The 19819-nt window shown below is 39.4% G+C and overlaps 3 protein-coding genes across 4 annotated transcripts in view; all 3 read right to left on the bottom strand.

Moving 5' to 3' along the window:
* Positions 1 to 6343: 6343 nt before the first annotated feature.
* Positions 6344 to 8234, bottom strand: LOC148853866 (transcription factor MYB98-like). Its single transcript, XM_088983507.1, has 3 exons — positions 7660 to 8234; positions 7414 to 7540; positions 6344 to 6934 (listed from the first exon to the last, which is right to left on the bottom strand). The coding sequence occupies exons 1-3, from the start codon at positions 8232 to 8234 to the stop codon at positions 6344 to 6346; spliced, it is 1293 nt and encodes a 430-aa protein (XP_088839633.1).
* Positions 8235 to 10691: 2457 nt separating this feature from the next.
* Positions 10692 to 18147, bottom strand: LOC148853867 (ATP-dependent RNA helicase-like protein DB10). Of its 2 annotated transcripts, XM_088941463.1 has the most exons (9): positions 17863 to 18147; positions 16636 to 17234; positions 15720 to 15890; positions 14931 to 14999; positions 14113 to 14382; positions 12864 to 13214; positions 12407 to 12684; positions 11837 to 12220; positions 10692 to 11749 (listed from the first exon to the last, which is right to left on the bottom strand). In XM_088941463.1, exons 2-9 carry the CDS (start codon positions 16948 to 16950, stop codon positions 10960 to 10962), a joined length of 2628 nt encoding a protein of 875 aa, XP_088797589.1. In that variant the 5' UTR covers positions 16951 to 17234; positions 17863 to 18147; the 3' UTR covers positions 10692 to 10959. The 2 variants fall into 2 exon arrangements, with proteins under 2 accessions (XP_088797589.1, XP_088797590.1); XM_088941464.1 differs by lacking the exon at positions 14931 to 14999 and having other exon boundaries at positions 17863 to 18048.
* A 1261-nt stretch (positions 18148 to 19408) lies between these two features.
* The window catches only part of LOC148853868 (GDSL esterase/lipase At5g62930-like), a 42066-nt gene continuing 41655 nt past the window's right edge, over positions 19409 to 19819 (bottom strand). The window contains exon 6 of the mRNA XM_088941465.1: positions 19409 to 19797. Coding sequence (XP_088797591.1) covers positions 19629 to 19797 — 169 coding nt within the window. The 3' untranslated portion in view covers positions 19409 to 19628. The remainder of the gene's footprint in view (positions 19798 to 19819) is intronic.

The raw sequence follows: 19819 nt of genomic DNA on the forward strand, positions 1-19819 counted from the left end.
TGGTTTGGGTTCGGGCCAACCCAACCCAAGTTGTAGCCTTAGTTTAATTTGTCAGACAACTATGCCTGGTGATGAGGCTGTTGGGTTGGAGTCGTCGCTCATGGCCGGCTCAAATGAATTGGAGTCGTCGCTCATTTTTTAGAGGAAATGGGCCATCATTTTCAAGTTTGAAAAACGGTTTACTGGCCTTAATAGCGATTTCATTATTCGTCAAAGAAAGACATTGAACCAAAAGGTTTTGGGTTCAAAGGATTGGGAGAGGGAAGGTGTTAGGCACCCCTTTCTCTAAGTTGCTATTGTAGCCCACTACGAGAGTAATTTAGGCTCAAATTCCGGTAGAAACACACACTAATAAGATTGTCCAAAGCTCCTGAAATTTGGCGAAAATGTTCCCAACTTCGCCCAGAATTGATTTGAGGTGATGTTATCGGGTCTTAGGTATTAGTTTCCCTAAGACTCTCGCCTCTCTACTTCTTCTCAATCCAGAGGAAGATGGGAATGTAGATTTCCCAAGACTTCAGAGCTTTAAGCAACTTGAAACTAAACTAAAAGCAAAGAGATGATGGAATGAGAGGCTTACCTCTCATGTACGACCTTGAAACAAGTTTTTCAACAACCGAAAGGATTTCAAATGAAATTTGAACAAGGTAGGAGCTAGGCTGGGTGCTTCTGGTGTTGAGGCTAGAAAATAGAGGATGAGGCTTGAGCTTGGCTACAAGGATACTGAGATTTCAGGCAAGCTGGGTGTGTTACAAGAGTTGAAAAGCTCTCACCCCCCTCTCCCCCTTTTCAAACTCAACCTGAGCCTCTATTTATAGAGAAAATGGAAGGAGATGGGTCTAAAACTCGTCCAATTACAGTGTTTGTAGCTCAGGAGAGTTTTTTCACAGAAATGGGCAAGGATTTTAAGAGAAAGGGGCTTATAGTTGACCATTCATTCTTTGTGCAACAAATCTTCTCGGCTTTGAGTAGTTTCTCATGGGTTTCATGAGTCCAATGAGGGGTTGGGGCATGCCAGACGTTGCAGCTCCATATCCGGGGCTGACAGTGGCAAAAAATGTAAATTTGAAAAACTTTTAAATGCTATTTTGTCTTTTCCTGATTTTAAGTAGGGGCTTGTTTGGCATTTTGGGTTTTTTAAGCCTGTTAGGCTCAAAATCACTGGTCCAGGTGTTTTAATGGGGTTAAGTAAGGATCTGACATCAGTCCCCACCCACTTAAGATTCTAGGTTAGACAACTGATGTGGCAGTTTAATCGAGTGCATCAAAAAGGTATCTCTCTAGTTTAATGGTCAAACGAATGAATTTAGTAATAAAATTTGGTGTGTTGGGGTTTTTTGGGTCTCTGGACATAGTGGTGAGGTCTGATCGGACAAATGGGGTTGGGAAGATTGAGACCTGTGTTTGACAAGTTCGGATCAATAAGATTTGTTGAAATAGAATTTTTGTTCGATGAAGGGTCAAATAAGAGAATTTTGGAATGAAATTTGGTGAGTATGCATTTTCAAACATCCCAAATCTGATGGAAGTGATGAATCTTTGATCAAAGGTGTGGATTGACTGATTTAGTTCAGATCATGGTCTTAGCTAATGGTTTTTCAATTAACGAGAGGGCCCGGAATGGAATTTTGCTTTTTCAACGATCAAATGGAGGTGTTTAGTAGTGAAATTTGACGTGCTGAGATTTTTTGGGTCACTGAACATGATGGTGGGATCTGATTGGTCAAATAAGGCTTGGATGATGGAGGTTTGTGACAGGTGAGCTTTTGATTAATAAGATTTGTCAAACCAAAATTTGGGCTTGATGTTATGTCGAATGAGGGAATTTTGGGATAAAATTTGGTGGGTAGGTATGGATTGAGATTATGAGGCTGTTGGAAGGGTTTGATTGTGTTAGGTGTATACAGATCACGAGTTTTAGGTTCGAGGAGGGTCGTAGTGTTATATGTGCCGAAATGGGATCTCTGATGAATGATTGGCTAAATCCAAGAATTTGGGGTTGGAATTTTTGTGTGGCATAATCAAGACCATTAAAAGGGAATCAAGTAGATTTACCGGTGAACTTATGTGCATTTGAGGTAAATTTTGGTTTCTTAGGGTTTAGGCATGTTTTAAAGCAATTGGTGTGGTCCGATCGGGCATCCGAAATTTAAGAGATGGGTTAAAGAAGGGACCAAGCAAAAATTGGGTGCTAACAATAGTTGATCTCCATAAGGTTCTTCTTGACTTGACCGGACCAATGATGAGGTTTCATGCCACTAATAAAATATATGAGCCCCATTTTTTACAATGGAGCCTATAAATTTAGGGAGAATGACTGATCAACCCAACTCTGAATTATTTAGTTCCACCGTATGGGGAGGAAGAATCCTGACCGTTGTAGCCTATAAGATGCGATTTATAAAGGGGCTAGTAAAGGCGCTATAATTCAGAATTCTGCATTGGGTTTCAGTGCACTAACATACAAAAAAGAAAACAAGGTCACTCGGATGCTCATGTTTTAGAGAATTTTGGAACTCTTTTTTGTCGGGTGAGAGAATTTTAAAATTGAAACCGGTGATGTTACGTGACAGGATCTATTCCTCACAAATGGGCGCCTTATAGGCACATCCACCATGTATTGGGAATATCTCCCGTACATAATAATTAATAAATACAGGAGATGTTGGGATGTGCGTGTGAGGCGCGAGGTGTGAGGAGCCGATCCGATCTCTAATATTACCATGTTGGTCACCGGCCGAAAGCTCCAACTTAGGCTCTTCTAACGAAAAAGAACTCCATGACTACTCTGCTATTAAAGGTGTTTAGTACAAGTTGGGAACGATGATGCATGAGCTCCATGTGGCAATTGTCATTTCAATGGTAATCAAACGGCTGTTTGGTTGGGACTGTTTTAAGTTAAAATGGTAATGGTAAGCCATTGAATCCGGTACGTGCAATGTACAATAACACGTCCCACCAAATAGGATTTAGGTATAAGTGTGATGTTTATATATATATATATATATATATATATATTTGCTGCAAACGGAAATTATGCATTGTTGAGATTGCAAATAACATCAGGAGGGGATCTGGAATGGTCCCAAATTTGAGCACAAGTACAATGTATAAAGGTAGTAGCCAAAGTATGAGCTATATGATTTTCATGATGTCTGATGTGCTGAAATGAAACAGTACGAAATTGTGAAGATAGCCCAATGGTGTCAGCAATTATGTAATCTTCTGATCTTTAATTCAAAGCACCCGTTGCAGAGAATGAAAGATTGCAAAGGCTTCTGCAGCTTCCGATTCTGTAAATGTAGTTGGCCAAGCACCAGCCTCAACAAATTTATAGTCCCCATCCATAACACACCAAGCAATTGCCCCTTCGTTATCCTTTACAGCAGCATAAGGTACACAACAATATCCGCATTACAAACAGCACATTGTAGGGTCATATCTCGAGTGTTTAGAGTGTACTGAGTGGGTTCAGTCGTATGAATGTCACCTAAGGCCATCCATTCATCAAAAAAATTTATAGCACTCCCAATTACTTCATTAGGATTTAGGAGAGCCATTCCAACCATGAAACACCACCTTATTTCGAGCATTCCAGAGTTTCCATAAGATGATTGTCTTCATGGTGAACTCAGCAATAGAAGATTAGGAATATCATCTGTGAGTTCACAAGGGGCTGCCCCACAACGTCCTACGGTATTGAGAACATTTTCCGATGATGACATCATCTGTGAGTTCCCATCGTGTATTGAGAACATCTTCCGATGATGACATCATCGATTTTGATATTATCATCGGAGATGTTCCCAATACAAGGTGGGGATGTGTTGTAGGAGATGTGAACCCATCATCTGCAATATCAACTTGCATCACACACTCTCGAAGCCAGGCACTTACAGAAAGAGATAAGAGGAGACCTGATCTGAACGCCATCTTAATGGTTACTGGTGACCCTAACCAAGTAGTTCTTGCAAAGTTGCAACTCCAAAATAGATGTTTTGCCTTTTCAGTATCAGAGTCAGAGCAACCACATAGGCACATAGCATCTACAGTACTATCGAACAACTGATCAGGAGTTGGCAACCCATTATGTAATATTTTCCACAGCCCACAGGAATAGTTGATCTCCAAAATTTGTTACAGAAAGCGGTGTGTGTCACTCATCTGAATCCCAAGAGAAGAAATAACCTTGAGTGCTGATTTTGCTGTAAACTCGCCTTCTCTTAACCATAAATCTCGAGAGCGTTGTTCCCAAAACAGTTCCTTTTTGGATTGAAGCTCATCAAGCTTCAAAGTAAGATCCGCCACTTGTCTCGAAACTTGTGGTGAAGGGTGTTGTTGCTGCAGGATATTGATCTCACTCCGAATATTAGTCATCTGTATGAAAACATTACCAAAATGATAGGGGTTCCACTGACTCAAAGCTCGACGGACATTTCGAATACAACAACCAATACCATTGGAATTTAGTAAAAACGGTCAATGGTCTCATTGTATGGCCGGTAAGTGATACACCATTGCTTGTGGAAAGATCCCCCTCCAAGCAACATTAACAAACGCCCTATCAAATCGTTCAGCAATATTAGTCAAGCCAGCTCGGGTTGTTTAGACAATTTTCAGACCAAACAACCTCTGACTGTCCTAATCAACAACAGTTCAAAAGCACTGATTCAGCAAGACCTTGTCCCGGCTACTCGGACACGAGCATATATACCTACATCACTTCTCTCTACATAGCACCAAAAACCCATTGAAGAAGCACTCCCAAACGCAGTCTGCCTCTTAATTGCTTGCTCCTTTAGAGCCGTCAACAACATCTAACTGTTCCCCAAATCACAATTACTAACCAACTTCCGATGCCCATAACTACCCTAAACCCTAAACTATTTGATATTTATAATATTTATAGTATTGTCCTGATAATTTTTTTGGAACCCCATTCTCAGTCTCTTAGAGGTATAAAATGGGCCACGTCGCCTTCCCCTAGGATAATTTAGGGGGTCATCCCGCCAGGATCCACGGCCCAAACTGTACGGGTCCGTGTAGTGCCATGCCATGAACCAGATTAGTCTATGAGCTAAGTCTTAGGCTAAGCTGGGCCGTGGACCGGGTTAAAGCTATTTATTTAAAAAGAAATTGAAAAAATTAAAATTTTAATCTTATATGAATTTTGATGTATACAATTGCTTATATATACAATAATTAGATAAATTAGTATAATAAAATTGAAAACAATTGTTTACTTTATTAATATATTATATACTATATATTATTATATAATTATAATTTATATAACATATTATATATTATTATATAAATAATATATATGGACCATGCTGGGCGGGCCACAAGTGGTACGACTCACTCGATCGTGCTATACCGGCCTGACCCACAGACCTAAGACCTCAAACCCAATACAATCCACACGATCATACCAGAGCTGACATGGCCCATAAACCATTGTATCGGATCGGTCCAAATTCGTGCCAAACCACGGGTGACAAAGCCCCATTTACACCTCTACAGTCTCCCACTACCTTGGACGGCTTAGATCAATAATGGATTGATATTGGCATGTCCAATTCGTTAGATTCCTAAAATATTAAATCATGACCCAGTGATGGCGTCGTGAAATCCATTGATATACATAATGGACGGGACCCAGTGACCCACTAAGAAGGGCCCAAGAGTGGGCACCTTGTCCTTCAACGATCGTAATCCAACGCCACCTTTACTGGCTATTCATTCATAATCTTTAATAGCAGCAAAGTACATGGAGCCAATATCTTTAATTAGGGAAATTTTAATACACTTTAAAATAAGCCAAATTTTGCAGGCAAAAAGAAAAAAAGTAAAATCAAATTAAGCATCCATTACATTAGTAAGCAAAGCATATATAGATGAAATATTATCCACCCCATGTCCCATGACCCATGCATGCATGTATGTGATTAGTGATTACAATACATGCATGGCTTAAGCTTCACAGCTCATACTGCAGTGTAGACATTCAGGAAGTTCATGTGAACCAGCAAGGATGATTACACTCAAAACCCTAAAAAAACAAAACAAAGGGAGATTACAACAATAACTATAATAACAACAAAAACAAGCTCATGCATGCATCTAGTCCAAATTTCCTAATAAACAACTCCACAGCACATGTTATGCACAACACCATTAAAACATTAACTAATTGTGTTAACGTTTTCTATAGCTTCCTTCTCACTCCCTTTTTCATCATCATCATTATCATCTACATCTACATCTAAGCCTTATATATCTCTCCCCTTTTATTTTCTAATCTAAAGATTAATGATAACATCATTCATTGATATTGGAATTAATGGTTGCCTTGAGTGATCATCTCCACCAAATCCATCTCCCTCTTCGCTTCACAGTCCAGAGGCAGAGGCCTCTCCATCTCCCAACTTTTCTCATCAACAACAGATACACAGAGCATCTCCTCAAACAAAGATTCAATGCTGCATCTATCATCAAGCAATTTTGCATCAAAAGAAAAATAATCCGGCATGTCGAAGTCAAAATCAAAAGCTGCAGGGACTAACCGATCACCAGCACAATAATCTTTGGTCTCTTGTTCATCAGTTGGTGATGATGTGATCATGGTTTGAATAGATGGCATGTTTGAGTGGGTGAAGTACTTGTCTTGTTGTATGTAATCCGTCCCGGCCGAAGATGCTGCAGCTAAGCTCTTAATGTAGTCTTGTAAGAGTGAGCTTGATTTTGCATATTTTGAACCTCGGCAATATCGTCTCTTTGATAATTGCTTTCTTTTGGTTGCATTCCAATGGTTTTTTATGGAGTTTTCAGTCCTTCCTGGCAATCTTTTTGCAATTTCTGCCCATTTGTTTCCTAATTCTGCATGGGCTTGCACTAGAATAATGTCCTCTTCCTCAGTCCATATTTCTTTCTGCAAATAAAATTCACACAGGGATATGATGAATATACATAATAATACATGTATGTAATGCATGCATTGATGCCAGAACAGTGCATAACCGTCAATCTTGTACGTACATGCTTTAACAATTACACAATGTCAAAGAAATGCCACGTATTTACAAACCAACAAAGTTAGTAATTACACTTATCAGCGCGTAGCAAAAAGGAAGTTTAATTTTTGACTTCTGCAAAAATGCTGTTTTTCTGGTAGAAAGCCTCAGCATATGACACTAAACAAAATGGAATGGCTAAATAGGGTTCACGTAGCCAATCCCATATGGTTGGGATAAGGATTATGATGATGATTGATGCATGTAGAGATGTATGCATGCATGTATATGTATGTATATAACCCATTTGAATTTGATTATACATGGAATATGCATGTGGATTCAACAAAGAGAAAGGAAGCAAAGGAGTTAGCTAAGTGGAGGAGAAAAGAAGAACCTTGATATCAGGTCTCAGATGATTGTACCATCTCTCTCGACACTGTTTTCCTATCCTCCCGTTCAATTGTTGAGCAATATAAGACCATTTTCTCATTCCATACTGCTTCACCAACTCGACTAGTACTCTGTGCATGTACACATTTGCATGATCAATACTTCTACTTGTATATATTTTAACATCAATTTCAAATATAGAAATCAAAACTACTTACTAGTAAGAAGATCAAGTAAGAAATATAAGTACCTGTCTTCTTCATTGGTCCATTGTGCTTTAACTACCTTGTTTCTCTCATCAAGTTTGCCTATTTTTCTTACTGACACTCTCCTCTTGTTTAAGCCAACTTTCCTATGCAATCCATTGTCAGCAGGGACGATGCATGAAGCTTCATCTGGCAACCCCAAATTAGTCGACTCGGTTTCTCCAAGATTTTGTGGCTGATGACTTCTATCTTTTTCTGCCATGTAGCTCCCTGGAGTTCTCTGATCATAATTCAATAAGCTCTTACTCTGAAACGACTCCATGACCACATCTCCACCATTTTCTACAAAAGGCTTAGATTCGAATACTCTCAAGTTTTTTGAATACCCACTTGCTGTTGTTCCCACCTGATCGAACCGTGGAATTGGAAATCCATATGCCATGATTGATGATGACCCATCACCAGGAAAATGATGAGCATGGTGAAGATCTTGGGAGTATCTTTTTAATGAGGAAGCTTCTTGAGAAAACCCATCACCAGAATTGGGGTTGGAGCAATTTCCCAACGAAAACATTGGCTGGTATTCAAGACCAGCTCTGTAGAATAATCCCAACTCCATGAAAGAGATAAAGAGAATACCAGAAACAAAGGGAGACAGTTGGGTTGTATTTGGTGTTGTGGGGTTCTGAAGCTTTTTATTAATAGGCAGGGGGATGGCATTTTTAGTGGATTTGTGACCGTTGATCCGAAGGCTTATCGAACGGTTAGCATTGCTTATTAATTGTGACGGTTAAGCTCCCCTCTCTTACGGGCCATTTGATAATTAATTGTTGAAATAGGTGCTGAAAGTGGAACATTGCAAAGATACCAAGTATAGAAATGGCTTGAATTCAAGGGTATCGTTGGCAATAGGATATCATTATTTATTTTCCAGTATTCAAAAAGCACTTAATCATGTTAAGTAAATATTAATATTCAAGCTTAAGTCCTTATCCATTCTTTGATAGCTTAAATAACCCTAATTCAATATCAGATATTACTACATTTATTAGGTGGGGTGCTTGATATCAAAGAAACGAATAAAAATATATTAAATTTATTATATAATTAATTAGGTTAATTACAAGATCAGGGATGGAGTCACATGACATGAGTTATTGCAGATTTCAGATTTCTGAAGCCCCAAAAGACCTCGTGTACCCAATAACAACTACCTTCCTAGAAGGTCAGAATATCCGGACCTTCCTCTGTAGGCTCTTCTGCTAATGTTACTCAGTAAACTAAAGCAACATAAATCAATGCCTCCCCTATTCTTTAATCAGTTCCACCAATAGATTCAATCTTCTGTGGTGTATGAATGATCGATCCAGAATTAGCCACACCTGAAAAGCAACTTGACATTTAATAAAATATGATTAACGTCCTCTTCATCACCACAATATGGGCAGTTCACATCTAAGGCCCCATTTGGTTCGCAGGAATAGGGGTTTGGAATCGGAATTGGAATGAGTTATTTTGATTCCAACTGTTTGGTTGGGTGGAATTAGAATTTCATTCTCATTCCTTCTCGAATGACATTCTTCCATTTGAGGGAATAGTCATTTCCTGTCTCTCATTTGGGAATGAAATCTCATTCCAGCTGATTTCAATTCTCATTCTTATTTCTGTCTGAACCAAACAGACTATGGGAATAGATTATTCAGATTCCAATTTCAAAGGATTCTGATTCGATTCTGATTGCAAACCAAACAAATCCTAAATTCATACCCAATTTTCTATAATCTTGTTTTGCTCAATAATCTTTTATTTAATAGAAGATAAGGTATCTTATTTTTTGTATACATTTTAATTTCCAAATTTCAGGGTGGGCACTGGTTGTAGAAACCATCATTCTCCTTTTCAAGAATGGAATATGCTGGACTAATTGCAAAGTTACCTTTGGTCTCAGGTCTCGAAATCATTTCATCTTCCTTTTCTCTGGAACGAATAATAATAGATCTAATCTTATTCCATATTTCTTGAGGAACCCTCTCTAAAATTTTGCCTTCCCTCCATTAGTGATTGATAGGACTAATGAATTCAGCAAGTTGAATATTTTCTTCATTATGAGCGATGCCACTAATATTATCACCAACCGAAATGTCACTCCAGAACTTAAATTGATTGTTCTGATCAAAGCCGAAATTTTGGCAGCTCTAGAAGGGATTAAGAGAGGCAGTTGAAGATAAGTAATTTGCTGGTGGAAGATGACTCTCGGCTGACTGTTAGATGGTTGCAGAAGAAAGGGAACAGCCTGTGAAAGTTTTCAAATGAAAAAGGGAAAATTAATCAGTTAACTCAAAACATGCATACAAGGGTTCAATGGGCCAAGAAGAGTGCTAACTCTATGGCAGACACTTGGCTAAACAGAGGGTGAGAAGAGCAAATTTCTTTTGGGCTCTCTTGTAATCTGTTTTTTAGTTGTGACAGGGAGGGTTAAGATTCTTTACCCCTCCATTCCAGTTGTAATTTTTCATCTTAATTCTTAATTTATTGATATAAAAAAAAAAAAAAAAAAACTATCTCCCATCCAATTCTTTAAATCCTTCCATCCGAGATACTTATTTTTAATCAATTGCACCCAAAGGTTTATTAGGTTGGATACTTGGATCAACACTTCCCATCCTACTTTTGCTATGCATGTCACAATCATCTGTCTGAAGCCCCATCCACCATTTTTCTGTGAGATTACAAATTGAGCTCCATTTACCCAAGTTTGTTGATTTTCCATCTTATTCATCACCCAAGGAAAACTTCTTGGTTTTACTTGGGAAATTTAAACGACGAACAATGCAAATGGTGGATAAGGAGTTCCAGCTTTCCACTCAGCAAGTTTCCTTCGGTTAATTCTCTCAATTTTCTTAAACAACTCTTTATCGGGGTGCAACACTAGGGAACGCTGGCGTCCTTGATTGTCTATAAGAGGGGATGAGGTAACCAGTGGAAAATGTTTTCGCTTGTCATCAAATACACATCATTCCTTGATTGTCAAGACGACTCCCCACCACCACAGAAAAAGATCAAGAGAGAAAAAAGGTAGGAATGGAAACATGCAAGAATTATATTTCCGCCCGTTTCTAGTAGTAACTGTGATTATAAGAACATATCAGCTTTGCCCTATGCCTGTTTGTCCATTCCTTTATGGTAGAGTAGAGTAGTAATACAGTTACACTTGGCCAATTTTTAGCTACTACAACAATTCCCAAAATCACCACAAAATTATCAAAAAGAATCCTAAAAAAAAAATAAAAAAAGGAGTGCCCAGAGCGCGAGAAGACATTTTCATCGCATTCGCATGCACATCATCAATATTTGCCAAGTGAATCAGGTTCTTCAGTCCTTCCTACATCCCCCTCGTCCTCCGGAATCATTCCTTCTTCATCAGCTGGAATTATGCCCTCTTCCTCCGGTGATATCATGCCTTCCTCTTCATCCCCCCGATAAGGTGAGTCACTCACATTGGTAAGCCCTCCATTTTCCCGTCCATGAGTAGGTGATCTTCCCCACTGATGAGGCGAATCATAAGTTTCCTTCTCATTCGCTCTCCCATCAGACGAGCTGTGTGACCTTTCACGCTGTGGACTCTGGGAGTGGACAGGTTTCCCGGCATCTCTCTCACTTTCACCATGGTATGGTGATCCTCTTTGCCGCTTCTGATATGCTGGTGAACGGCCCATTGACTTATGAACATTTGGTGAAGTCTCTCTTCTATGTACCGGAGAATGTCCTCTTCCAGGCAGGGGCCGACCAAACCTGTCAAGGCTACGGCTACGGCTACGGCTACGGCTATGGCTTCGACTATGGCTGTGGCTCTTACTATTGCTACGACCATGGCCCCATCCAGGCACCTTGTTGGGGCTTCGGCTAGGGCTACGACCCCATCCAGGCACCTTGTTGGGACTACGGCTGTGGCTACGGCTATGGCTACGGCCCCATCCAGGCACCTTGTTGGGGCTTCGGCTGTGGCTGCGGCTGCGGATTCTACCCCGATCCACAGCACGGTGATCCAAATTATTTGTAGTGTAGCCCCCCCTATCATACCTTTCACGATTCTCCACATCATGGCCATCATTGTAAACCCGATCGTGCCTATCCCTGTTGACATTTTTTTCCAGTGAGTTGTATCAAAAGATAACCAGCTTTCATTCAAGAGATGGAGGGATCAGTGAATGGCTATAATACCTGTCACGAGGCTCACGATCAGATCCACGACCCCCTTGACCTCTCTCTAGCCTACCTGATGATAGTGGAGGGCCACCTCGCCCACCCCTTCCACCATAATTGGGTTCATTGTTCCGTCCACGCCCGCCATCACGCCCACCAGATCCAGAACCCCACTGGCGTCGAGTTCTTCCCATCCCACCACCACGTGCAGCCATGTCTCGGATTTCAGGTGGAACGCGTTGGTTAGCACCTTCTAAAACCCTTACAAGATCAGATGCGTACTTTGCATCTTGGTCACAGAAAAATGTATAAGCAACACCGGTGGCTCCTGCCCTTCCAGTCCTCCCAATCCTATGAACATAATCTTCAATGCCGGTGGGAAAATCATAATTGATGACCACCCTGCAAAATAGAAGATCCGGTTCAAATGTTTTCTTGCCACAATCTGAGCTAAAAAAAACCTCGAATAAGAATATAAACCAGAGCTACAATTAGGATATTGAAACAAGCACCCAAAAATAGGAGGAATAAATTGCCATTTTGAAGGCAGAGGTTGAGGACAAAAGCAGAAAACAGGTAGTTACTAACCTGATGTCTTTGATATCCAGTCCTCTAGCCGCAACATCAGTTGCTACTAGTATTGGAGATCTCCCGGTGCGGAACTGGTTCAACACATAACCCCTTTCACCCTGTGATTTGTCACCATGAATAGCTGCTGCACCAAACTGGCGGGTAATGGTGCGAGCCAACTGGTCACACATCTTCTTGGTGGAGCAAAAGATTATAACTTTAGAGCCAGGTTCTTGAGATCGTAATATCTGTTCCAATCGTCTCTGTTTCTCCATTGGTGTCACCACTTCAACATACTGCAGAAGATGGAGTAACCATATGAGCCTATCAATTTTCAGGTCATGATGGGTGAACAAATAACAGAAAAAACCATGCAAATATGTTTAAAACTAGAAATTGAAAATGCAAACAAAAGAATATACACAACTTCACATAACAGTAACATCAGTAAATGAAAGGTTTTCTTGGAGCAAACCTGGGTAATAGCTTTGTTGGCAACAAGCTCATCTATGCTGCCAATATTAACCTGAACTGGATTAACAAGTAAATCGGCTGCAATTTTGCGGACCTCCTTGGGCCATGTTGCTGTGTACATGAGGGTCTGACGGCGAGCAGGCACTTCTTTGACAATCTTCCGGATCTGAGGTTCAAAACCCATGTCCAACATGCGGTCTGCCTCATCAAGCACAAGGTATGAAACTTGGCGGAGGCTAATTCTTCTCATCTCCAAAATATCATTTAACCGGCCAGGAGTGGCAACCACAATATCTGCTCCCCGGTCCAGATCTCTCAGCTGAGGACCTTTTGGGGCTCCACCATACAAACACTTCAACCACAGACAAACAAGGGAAGCGATGTCAGCAATCAATACACACAAATATCATTACCTACCAATAAACGTTTCTGCAGTAAAGGCTTAGAATATAAAATGAGGTATGTAAACAGAGAATTCATTTCGGCATGGTGGTGGTTATGTTAAACATGTCATACATTGTATTTCAGGAAGCACTTGCCCGGGTAAGTGCATTTACCCATGTTCTTTTATTTCCCAATTAAATAAAAAAATGACCGTTTAGCCATAAAAATCCATATTATTAAAAGGGGCAATTTTGTTCCACCCAAGTGTTGGCAACTTCCCCCAAATGAAAAAGTTACCCACCTGAGAGATGGGTATCACTACCCAGGGAAAATAAATTTTCTGTGGACCCCCCACATAAATCTGAAAAAAGACCATAGGTATCTTGATGAATAGGAAACCCAAAATCCCATTGACTAGCTTTCCCCCCTCTCAAAATCCAAAAAACAAATGCACCCTAAGTATCTTCTCAAAAATCCTCGTATTCTTCAAATATGCTTCAGTGGAAGACCAAAGACATGGTTCTGGATGTCCGTTTTAGATAACATCCACTTATCTTTTTTATAGCTAATAAGAAAATCATTGAAATGTAAGGAGATAAATGCAGAGGTTGATATCTAAACAACCATAAACCATTTATCCATTGTGTTGGCCTGTCCCAATGCAGAGGTTGATATAAAAAACGCAACATACGGGGGGTTATTTGAATTGATGCTCAAGAATCAGTTTCATGCAATTCCAAAACAAAACAAAATCAGTATTAAGACCATCAAAAAGCTAGTCATCTCTGAAAATAATTTATGTAGCACCAAAAAAACAACATATGCCTGCAATGGATGAAAGAAATGTGGAGCCACAAGTAACAAACCGTGCAAGAAATCCTTGATGATCTGCCAAACTTCACAGCTTCATCTTGTATTTGGGTTGCCAATTCCCTTGTTGGAGAAAGTACCAGTACAGTTGGACCCATTTGTGAATTATTACGGCAATGTTTCAGATGTACAAACCCTGGCATTAGGTAACCCAAGGTCTTCCCCGACCCTGTCTTTGCAATGGCCACAATATCACGACCTTGTAGAGCAATTGGCCATGTCTGAGCTTGGATTGGTGTCGGAGCAGAGAACCCTGCATGATGTACCTGGAAAAGGAAACAACCAGCGACCCCCATGAGGAGAGGTACCGGCTCAAGTTTATCTTTCTGTTTGTTTTTCTTGTTTGGATTTAACCATAGGACTTGGAAACGCTACAAGAAGCGTTGTCCTCCATGCGCAGACGGCCGCTGCTTGCGGATGCAAGCTGAAGCAGGAGAAAAAGGCCTTCTGTTTGGACCGAGTGGCAGACTGAACCATCACCGGCGGCAGCCCGGCCACGAACTGAGTGATTTTGAAAGCCCTTCTCAAAAATTGGTCCACCGCATAGGGGCACTCCAACTATATGCAAGCCCGCCACAAGGAGGGCGGCACAGCGTACGACATTAGCTCCTCCCTGGAGCAAATATCGCACCTGCGACAAAACAAAGTACAGATGGAAAAATGCACATGAGACTGAAGTTCAACAATGGACCTCCAGCGATTATAAAAACTGTATATTAAAAACTGTTCAGGTACAGAACTGAGAAAGCTTACAAAAACTTGCATAATAGCTGTGCATACATATGTAAAGACTAAGAGGAAGCACAAATAATACCTCTCTAAGAATCTCTGAGGGAAAACCAGTAGATTCAAATGTTGTGAAGGGTGTAGGTATATCATCTCCCTGAGAAGGTTTACATAAATAAAGAAAACAAAATCAAACCGTTAACCAACATAATAAAATTAACCCACTGTTGACAGCAATTAGACTCCACAGATAAACCATTTCCCATGTCCAAAGACCCATGTCCTCTGGTAGACAACCTTGAAGGTTGTCCATGCCCACAGGTATATACCAGACCCATTAAGCTCAGCATGAGAAGTGGTTGACTGGAAAGTGAAGATGAGATTAGACAGACAACAAAGATCCAACTAATAAAATGATTTTAATGATCATCAACACAATAGTAATCTGGTAGAGTGTGCATCAACCATCAAACCCCAAAATTTCCACTTCCGAAAAAATACCAATGACAAGAAAACTTAAATGCTAAGAGTTTATGCTTATTGTCTGTTTCAAATATTAAAAATCTACCTATGGGTTTTATTTACAACCAAAGCATGAGTAGGCCAAACAAGATAAGTACTTCGAATCATGTTAAAAAAAATCACATTCTTAGGACCAAAAGATGATAAATCCAATGAAACCCCATCGGGAAAAATCAATTAAAACATGCAAGAAACTCAAGAAAGGCACCTTCAGGTACCAACTAAACTCAGTAAAGCAGATAAAATGAAAAACAGTCAACTGCAATATCGAGGTTTATGGGTTTTGAGGCATCTACAAAACTGTTAAGGAGATAACCAAATAGAAAAATCATAAAGCTGCTATTTAGATACTTACGGAAACAGTTATTTCATGTTGATGGCGATAGGACTCTGCAGATAAACCACTTCCCATGTCTGAAGATCCATGTCCTCTGGTAGACGGCCTTGAAGGTTGTCCATGCCCATGGTTGTATGTACCAGACCCATTAGAGATATTATGGGAATGAGAACTCCCACCTCTTGCACTCTGACATGAAAATAATAATAAATAAGTGGGACAATCATGCTATCCAATAACACACACCAATAAAAAACCAAAGCATATTGTATCAAGTTAGAAAATAAAATATACATACAGCCCAACGTTAGGGGCTGAAAATCCTTTGCCATATCTTTAACACCACTGCTAAGTAACAAATAAACATAGGTGCAGTTCCAACAATTTAAACTTTGTATCATGTGAAACAGTATATACTAGACAATAGAAACATAGTATAATAGTAGAATTATATCAACTGATGCCAAGTGCAGACTTCCATTTGATAACCACTGAAGTGACTGACCAGAATGGCTTATTGCTTTGTCTTTTATTGAATAAGCTATTAAGGAGGTTTTGAGCTCCTTAATGGCTGAAGCTGAAGTTGGGTTGAATACTAAATTCTCAAATATATTAGGTATTTATTTATTTATTTATTTTATCTACTAAAAGACAAAGTAATAGGTCATTCAGTTCAGCTTAGCCACTTTAGTTGTTATCAAATGGCCCCTTAGCACCATAATCCCCCCCAAAAAAAGACCTAACTCTAAATCCAATGACTACAAATCAGGGTCTCAACACGTTCCATCTGCATCTGGAGAAGCAAGTCATGAAAGATAGTAAAAACCTACACCTAAAAAGATGAAATGAACAATTTCATCTGTACTCTTCTTTTAACTATTTATCCATATGACAGATTATCTTGAATATTGTTGCATATTAGGAGAGAAAATACCTGGTAATTCTTTGCTCCAGAACTTGCAGAATTGGTGCTCCCATTATAACGGCCATCTTCTTTACTGCCACCGTTATGATTTTGTCCTTGAAAGGATGGTTGAATTTGAACAGATGAACTTATAGGCAAAGAAGAAGGTTTCTGTGGCATGGGCGAGGAGGCAACAGGCCTCTCATACTGAGTAACATTGGTCTCTGGATTCCAAAAGTAAAGATATCCTGTACTCCCATCGACCAAACCTTTCCATGGTTTGGGTAGTGTGGGATCCTCGGGTGCATAACGTGGACCACTGGAAGCAGACGCAGTTGCAGCCATATCCAACGAAGCAAACAGAAGATCACACGTAAAAATGCTAGACCAAAAATTAAGCCTCTCTACTGGACAGGGTCCAGAGTCGATTTCGTGGAGTATACGTGGATCAATAGGCAATAAAATTCTGAATCCCAACAGACAGTTATGAACACAATAAGACCAGCAAGAACCTTCCCGATAAAAGTATAATCCTAGATGAAATCGAAACCTTCCAATAGGACCCTTATCCACAGCCGAAACTCCCAGCACCGATCACCAAGACCCCCACGCAAACCAAGGATGAAACCCTACAATTAACCGAAACAAAAAGACAAAAAAAAAACGTATCACAAAAACGAAATAAGGATGGCAATGACAACCAACCAGGAAAAAGAAGCGTCATCCAAATATAATCAGAATCGGATTATTGCTGAAAGCTCCACCTATGTAAACATTCGCAGGACCTAGATGCCAAACTGTAAGAATGTTGAAAGAGAAAGGCTCCGGCAACGAAAATATATCCCCCCCCCCACCACGAAATCGACCAATCATGAACCTTAGATCACATAAACACAACTACCATAGACTAATTTCATGAAATCCAGATCCGAAAAGTTGGTAGAAACAGCGTCTACATGAATTACAGGATGCAAAATAGAAACCCTAAATTATCCGCAAAAGTTCATGCATGTAGAGTTTCGAAGATAGAATCAGAAAATTCCAACGCCTTAGTGAAGCCAGATCGTATACAACCGAAATGAAAACAAAACAGGCAAAAAATATATATATAGTTCAACTAGAGAGACCAAATCCTCTTAAAACAAATATTTTCGACTGCAACTAGGGTTTCTTTTGAAGAGGGAAAAAATAATAATTCGGAATCAGAGAAACAAATCGAGAAACCCTAGACACCGAATTAGGAGAGAAAAGGAGTACCTCTCGTCGCAGTTGGAAAGGCGTAGGAGATGGGGAGGGAGAAACGGCGGGAAATCCTGGGCTCTTGTTCTTCTTCTCCTCTCGGTCCCTCGTTCTGCTTCTTTCTCTCTCTCTCTCTCTCTCTCTCTTTCTTTCCTCACGAGCAGAGCGGACGCTTCCGAAAAAGAAGCGTCAAATGGACGAAAAGTCTTTATTGGTGGCCTATTTATGCTTTATGGTTTTATGCTTTTTACATATCAGAATCAGACAGAGAGGAATTTCTACATTTCTACTGCCATACAGTCCGACTCCCTGCTGGCGAGTAGTAACTAATATTTATTACTTATTAGATTTCGATTTCATTTCTACCTTCTTTCAACTAATAGTAAGTTTACATGTGTGCCTGCTCCTCTGCAGTAGAGGAGGAATAGACAGAAACACCCTTGATTATGACACGTGTAAATGAGATGAAAGGTAGATAAATACTTTTACTGAGTGATCCAGTGCGAGTTCATTCATTCTGCGACACGTGTCCAATATAATATCCGAAAAATAACTTACCAATAAATTGATCAAAACTCTTTCCATACTGTGTTTTTTCGATATCATACATTTTTCCTTCTTTTTTATTATCAAATAAAATAAACCCCGCTTGAAACCTTAAATACATGTTACACATCTTGAAAGGAGTGATTTGGAAGTTGTTCAAATTTTCAAATTAGATACATTTTCTTTTTTTTTTCTTTAACTTAGAGAATGATCATAATTATCTCTTTTTTTTTTTTTTGGCATATTAGGATTAATATATTTAGCAAACGATAGATAATTAAATATATATTTGAAATCACGGTTCAGAAAGTATCTGAGTCTTAAACCGATTCCCCTAAATCAGATTTAAAAAACATAATAAAAGAAACACAAAAAAAGCATTAATAATACATATCGATACTTTGAATCTTGAGCATGATTTGATTTTTAAAGTGTAATTACTTTGTTTTATTTATAGCCAACCAAAACTGGAAAACTTTTTTTTTCAATTCTTACTTTTTTTTTTAAATGTGTTTCTCATATGAGGCGTACACCTCGCAAAAACTGAGACACAAGCCTCTTCGGCCACATGGAAAGCGGTTTGGCTCATACACCTCTTTGCCTTTTTAAAACCATGACTAAAACCATATTATTATTGTATACTTTTTTAGAACTCATGCCATCAGAAAGCAAAAGATTGGAGCCACTTGGATTTCATTGTTTTTTTGGGTATTAGTAGCTTCCCCTTAATCCCCTTATAGCCCAAATGCTGGTTGTGGGATTCATTTCACGTCAACACTGGAACAAACCAGCTAATACACCAACGAGACAGCCCTCGGTTGGTTGAACGTTGAATTCATAATTCTAGCATTCAAAATTTGGTGGAAGAAATATTCTACTTTGGGTTGACATCTTGATTAATTTTTTTTATTATCAACTTATCACCAACTTTAGCTAACTATTCCACTATAACCTAAAAAACTGTAATAATATATGCATTATATTAGGGCCTTCAAAGTCTATCATCAACTACATTCTCTCACCAGTAATTTTGAGCCATTTTACTAAAGTCTGAGCAATTACAGGGTATTTCAGTATTTTGAACAAAACTCATCCAAACTTATTCTGAATGGAAGCATATGTTCATATCTAAGAAACCTTCTATAATGTATGCACTAGAATCCAAAGATGACAACTTAAGAGCACAATCACCAGAATCACTTCTAAATGACCATGGTAAAGAAAATACAACCATGGTATTATGAACATTGCTGTTGGAAAGCCTTTCCAGGGTCCCTCCAGTCAATTGCAGAATGCTGAGGGAAATCATATGGCATTTCTGAAGCACAGAGCCAAGCATCATTGAACACTTTAACCACTTCTCGGTGCACAACAGCATTGCCTCTTCCAGTCAGATGTAACCCATCACTGATTAATAACAAATAAACAG

This window comes from Nelumbo lutea, chromosome 4 (genome assembly GCF_056320005.1).
Source record: "Nelumbo lutea isolate HS-2025 chromosome 4, American lotus-T2T, whole genome shotgun sequence".
Classification (NCBI taxonomy): Eukaryota; Viridiplantae; Streptophyta; class Magnoliopsida; order Proteales; family Nelumbonaceae; genus Nelumbo; species Nelumbo lutea.

Bases quoted from the DNA above. Each gene is read 5' to 3' on its own strand.
- LOC148853866 (XM_088983507.1), bottom strand. From the start codon at position 8,234: ATGGAGTTGGGATTATTCTACAGAGCTGGTCTTGAATACCAGCCAATG. The intron at 7,541-7,659 runs GTACTTATATTT...GTACATGCACAG, and splicing joins TGGACCAATGAAGAAGACAG to AGTACTAGTCGAGTTGGTGA. The intron at 6,935-7,413 runs GTTCTTCTTTTC...TTTTATTTGCAG, and splicing joins ATCTGAGACCTGATATCAAG to AAAGAAATATGGACTGAGGA.
- LOC148853867 (XM_088941463.1), bottom strand. From the start codon at position 16,950: ATGGCTGCAACTGCGTCTGCTTCCAGTGGTCCACGTTATGCACCCGAG. The intron at 15,891-16,635 runs GTATTTTCTCTC...TTTTCATGTCAG, and splicing joins CTGGAGCAAAGAATTACCAG to AGTGCAAGAGGTGGGAGTTC. The intron at 15,000-15,719 runs GTAAGTATCTAA...AAACCTTCTCAG, and splicing joins AACATGAAATAACTGTTTCC to GGAGATGATATACCTACACC.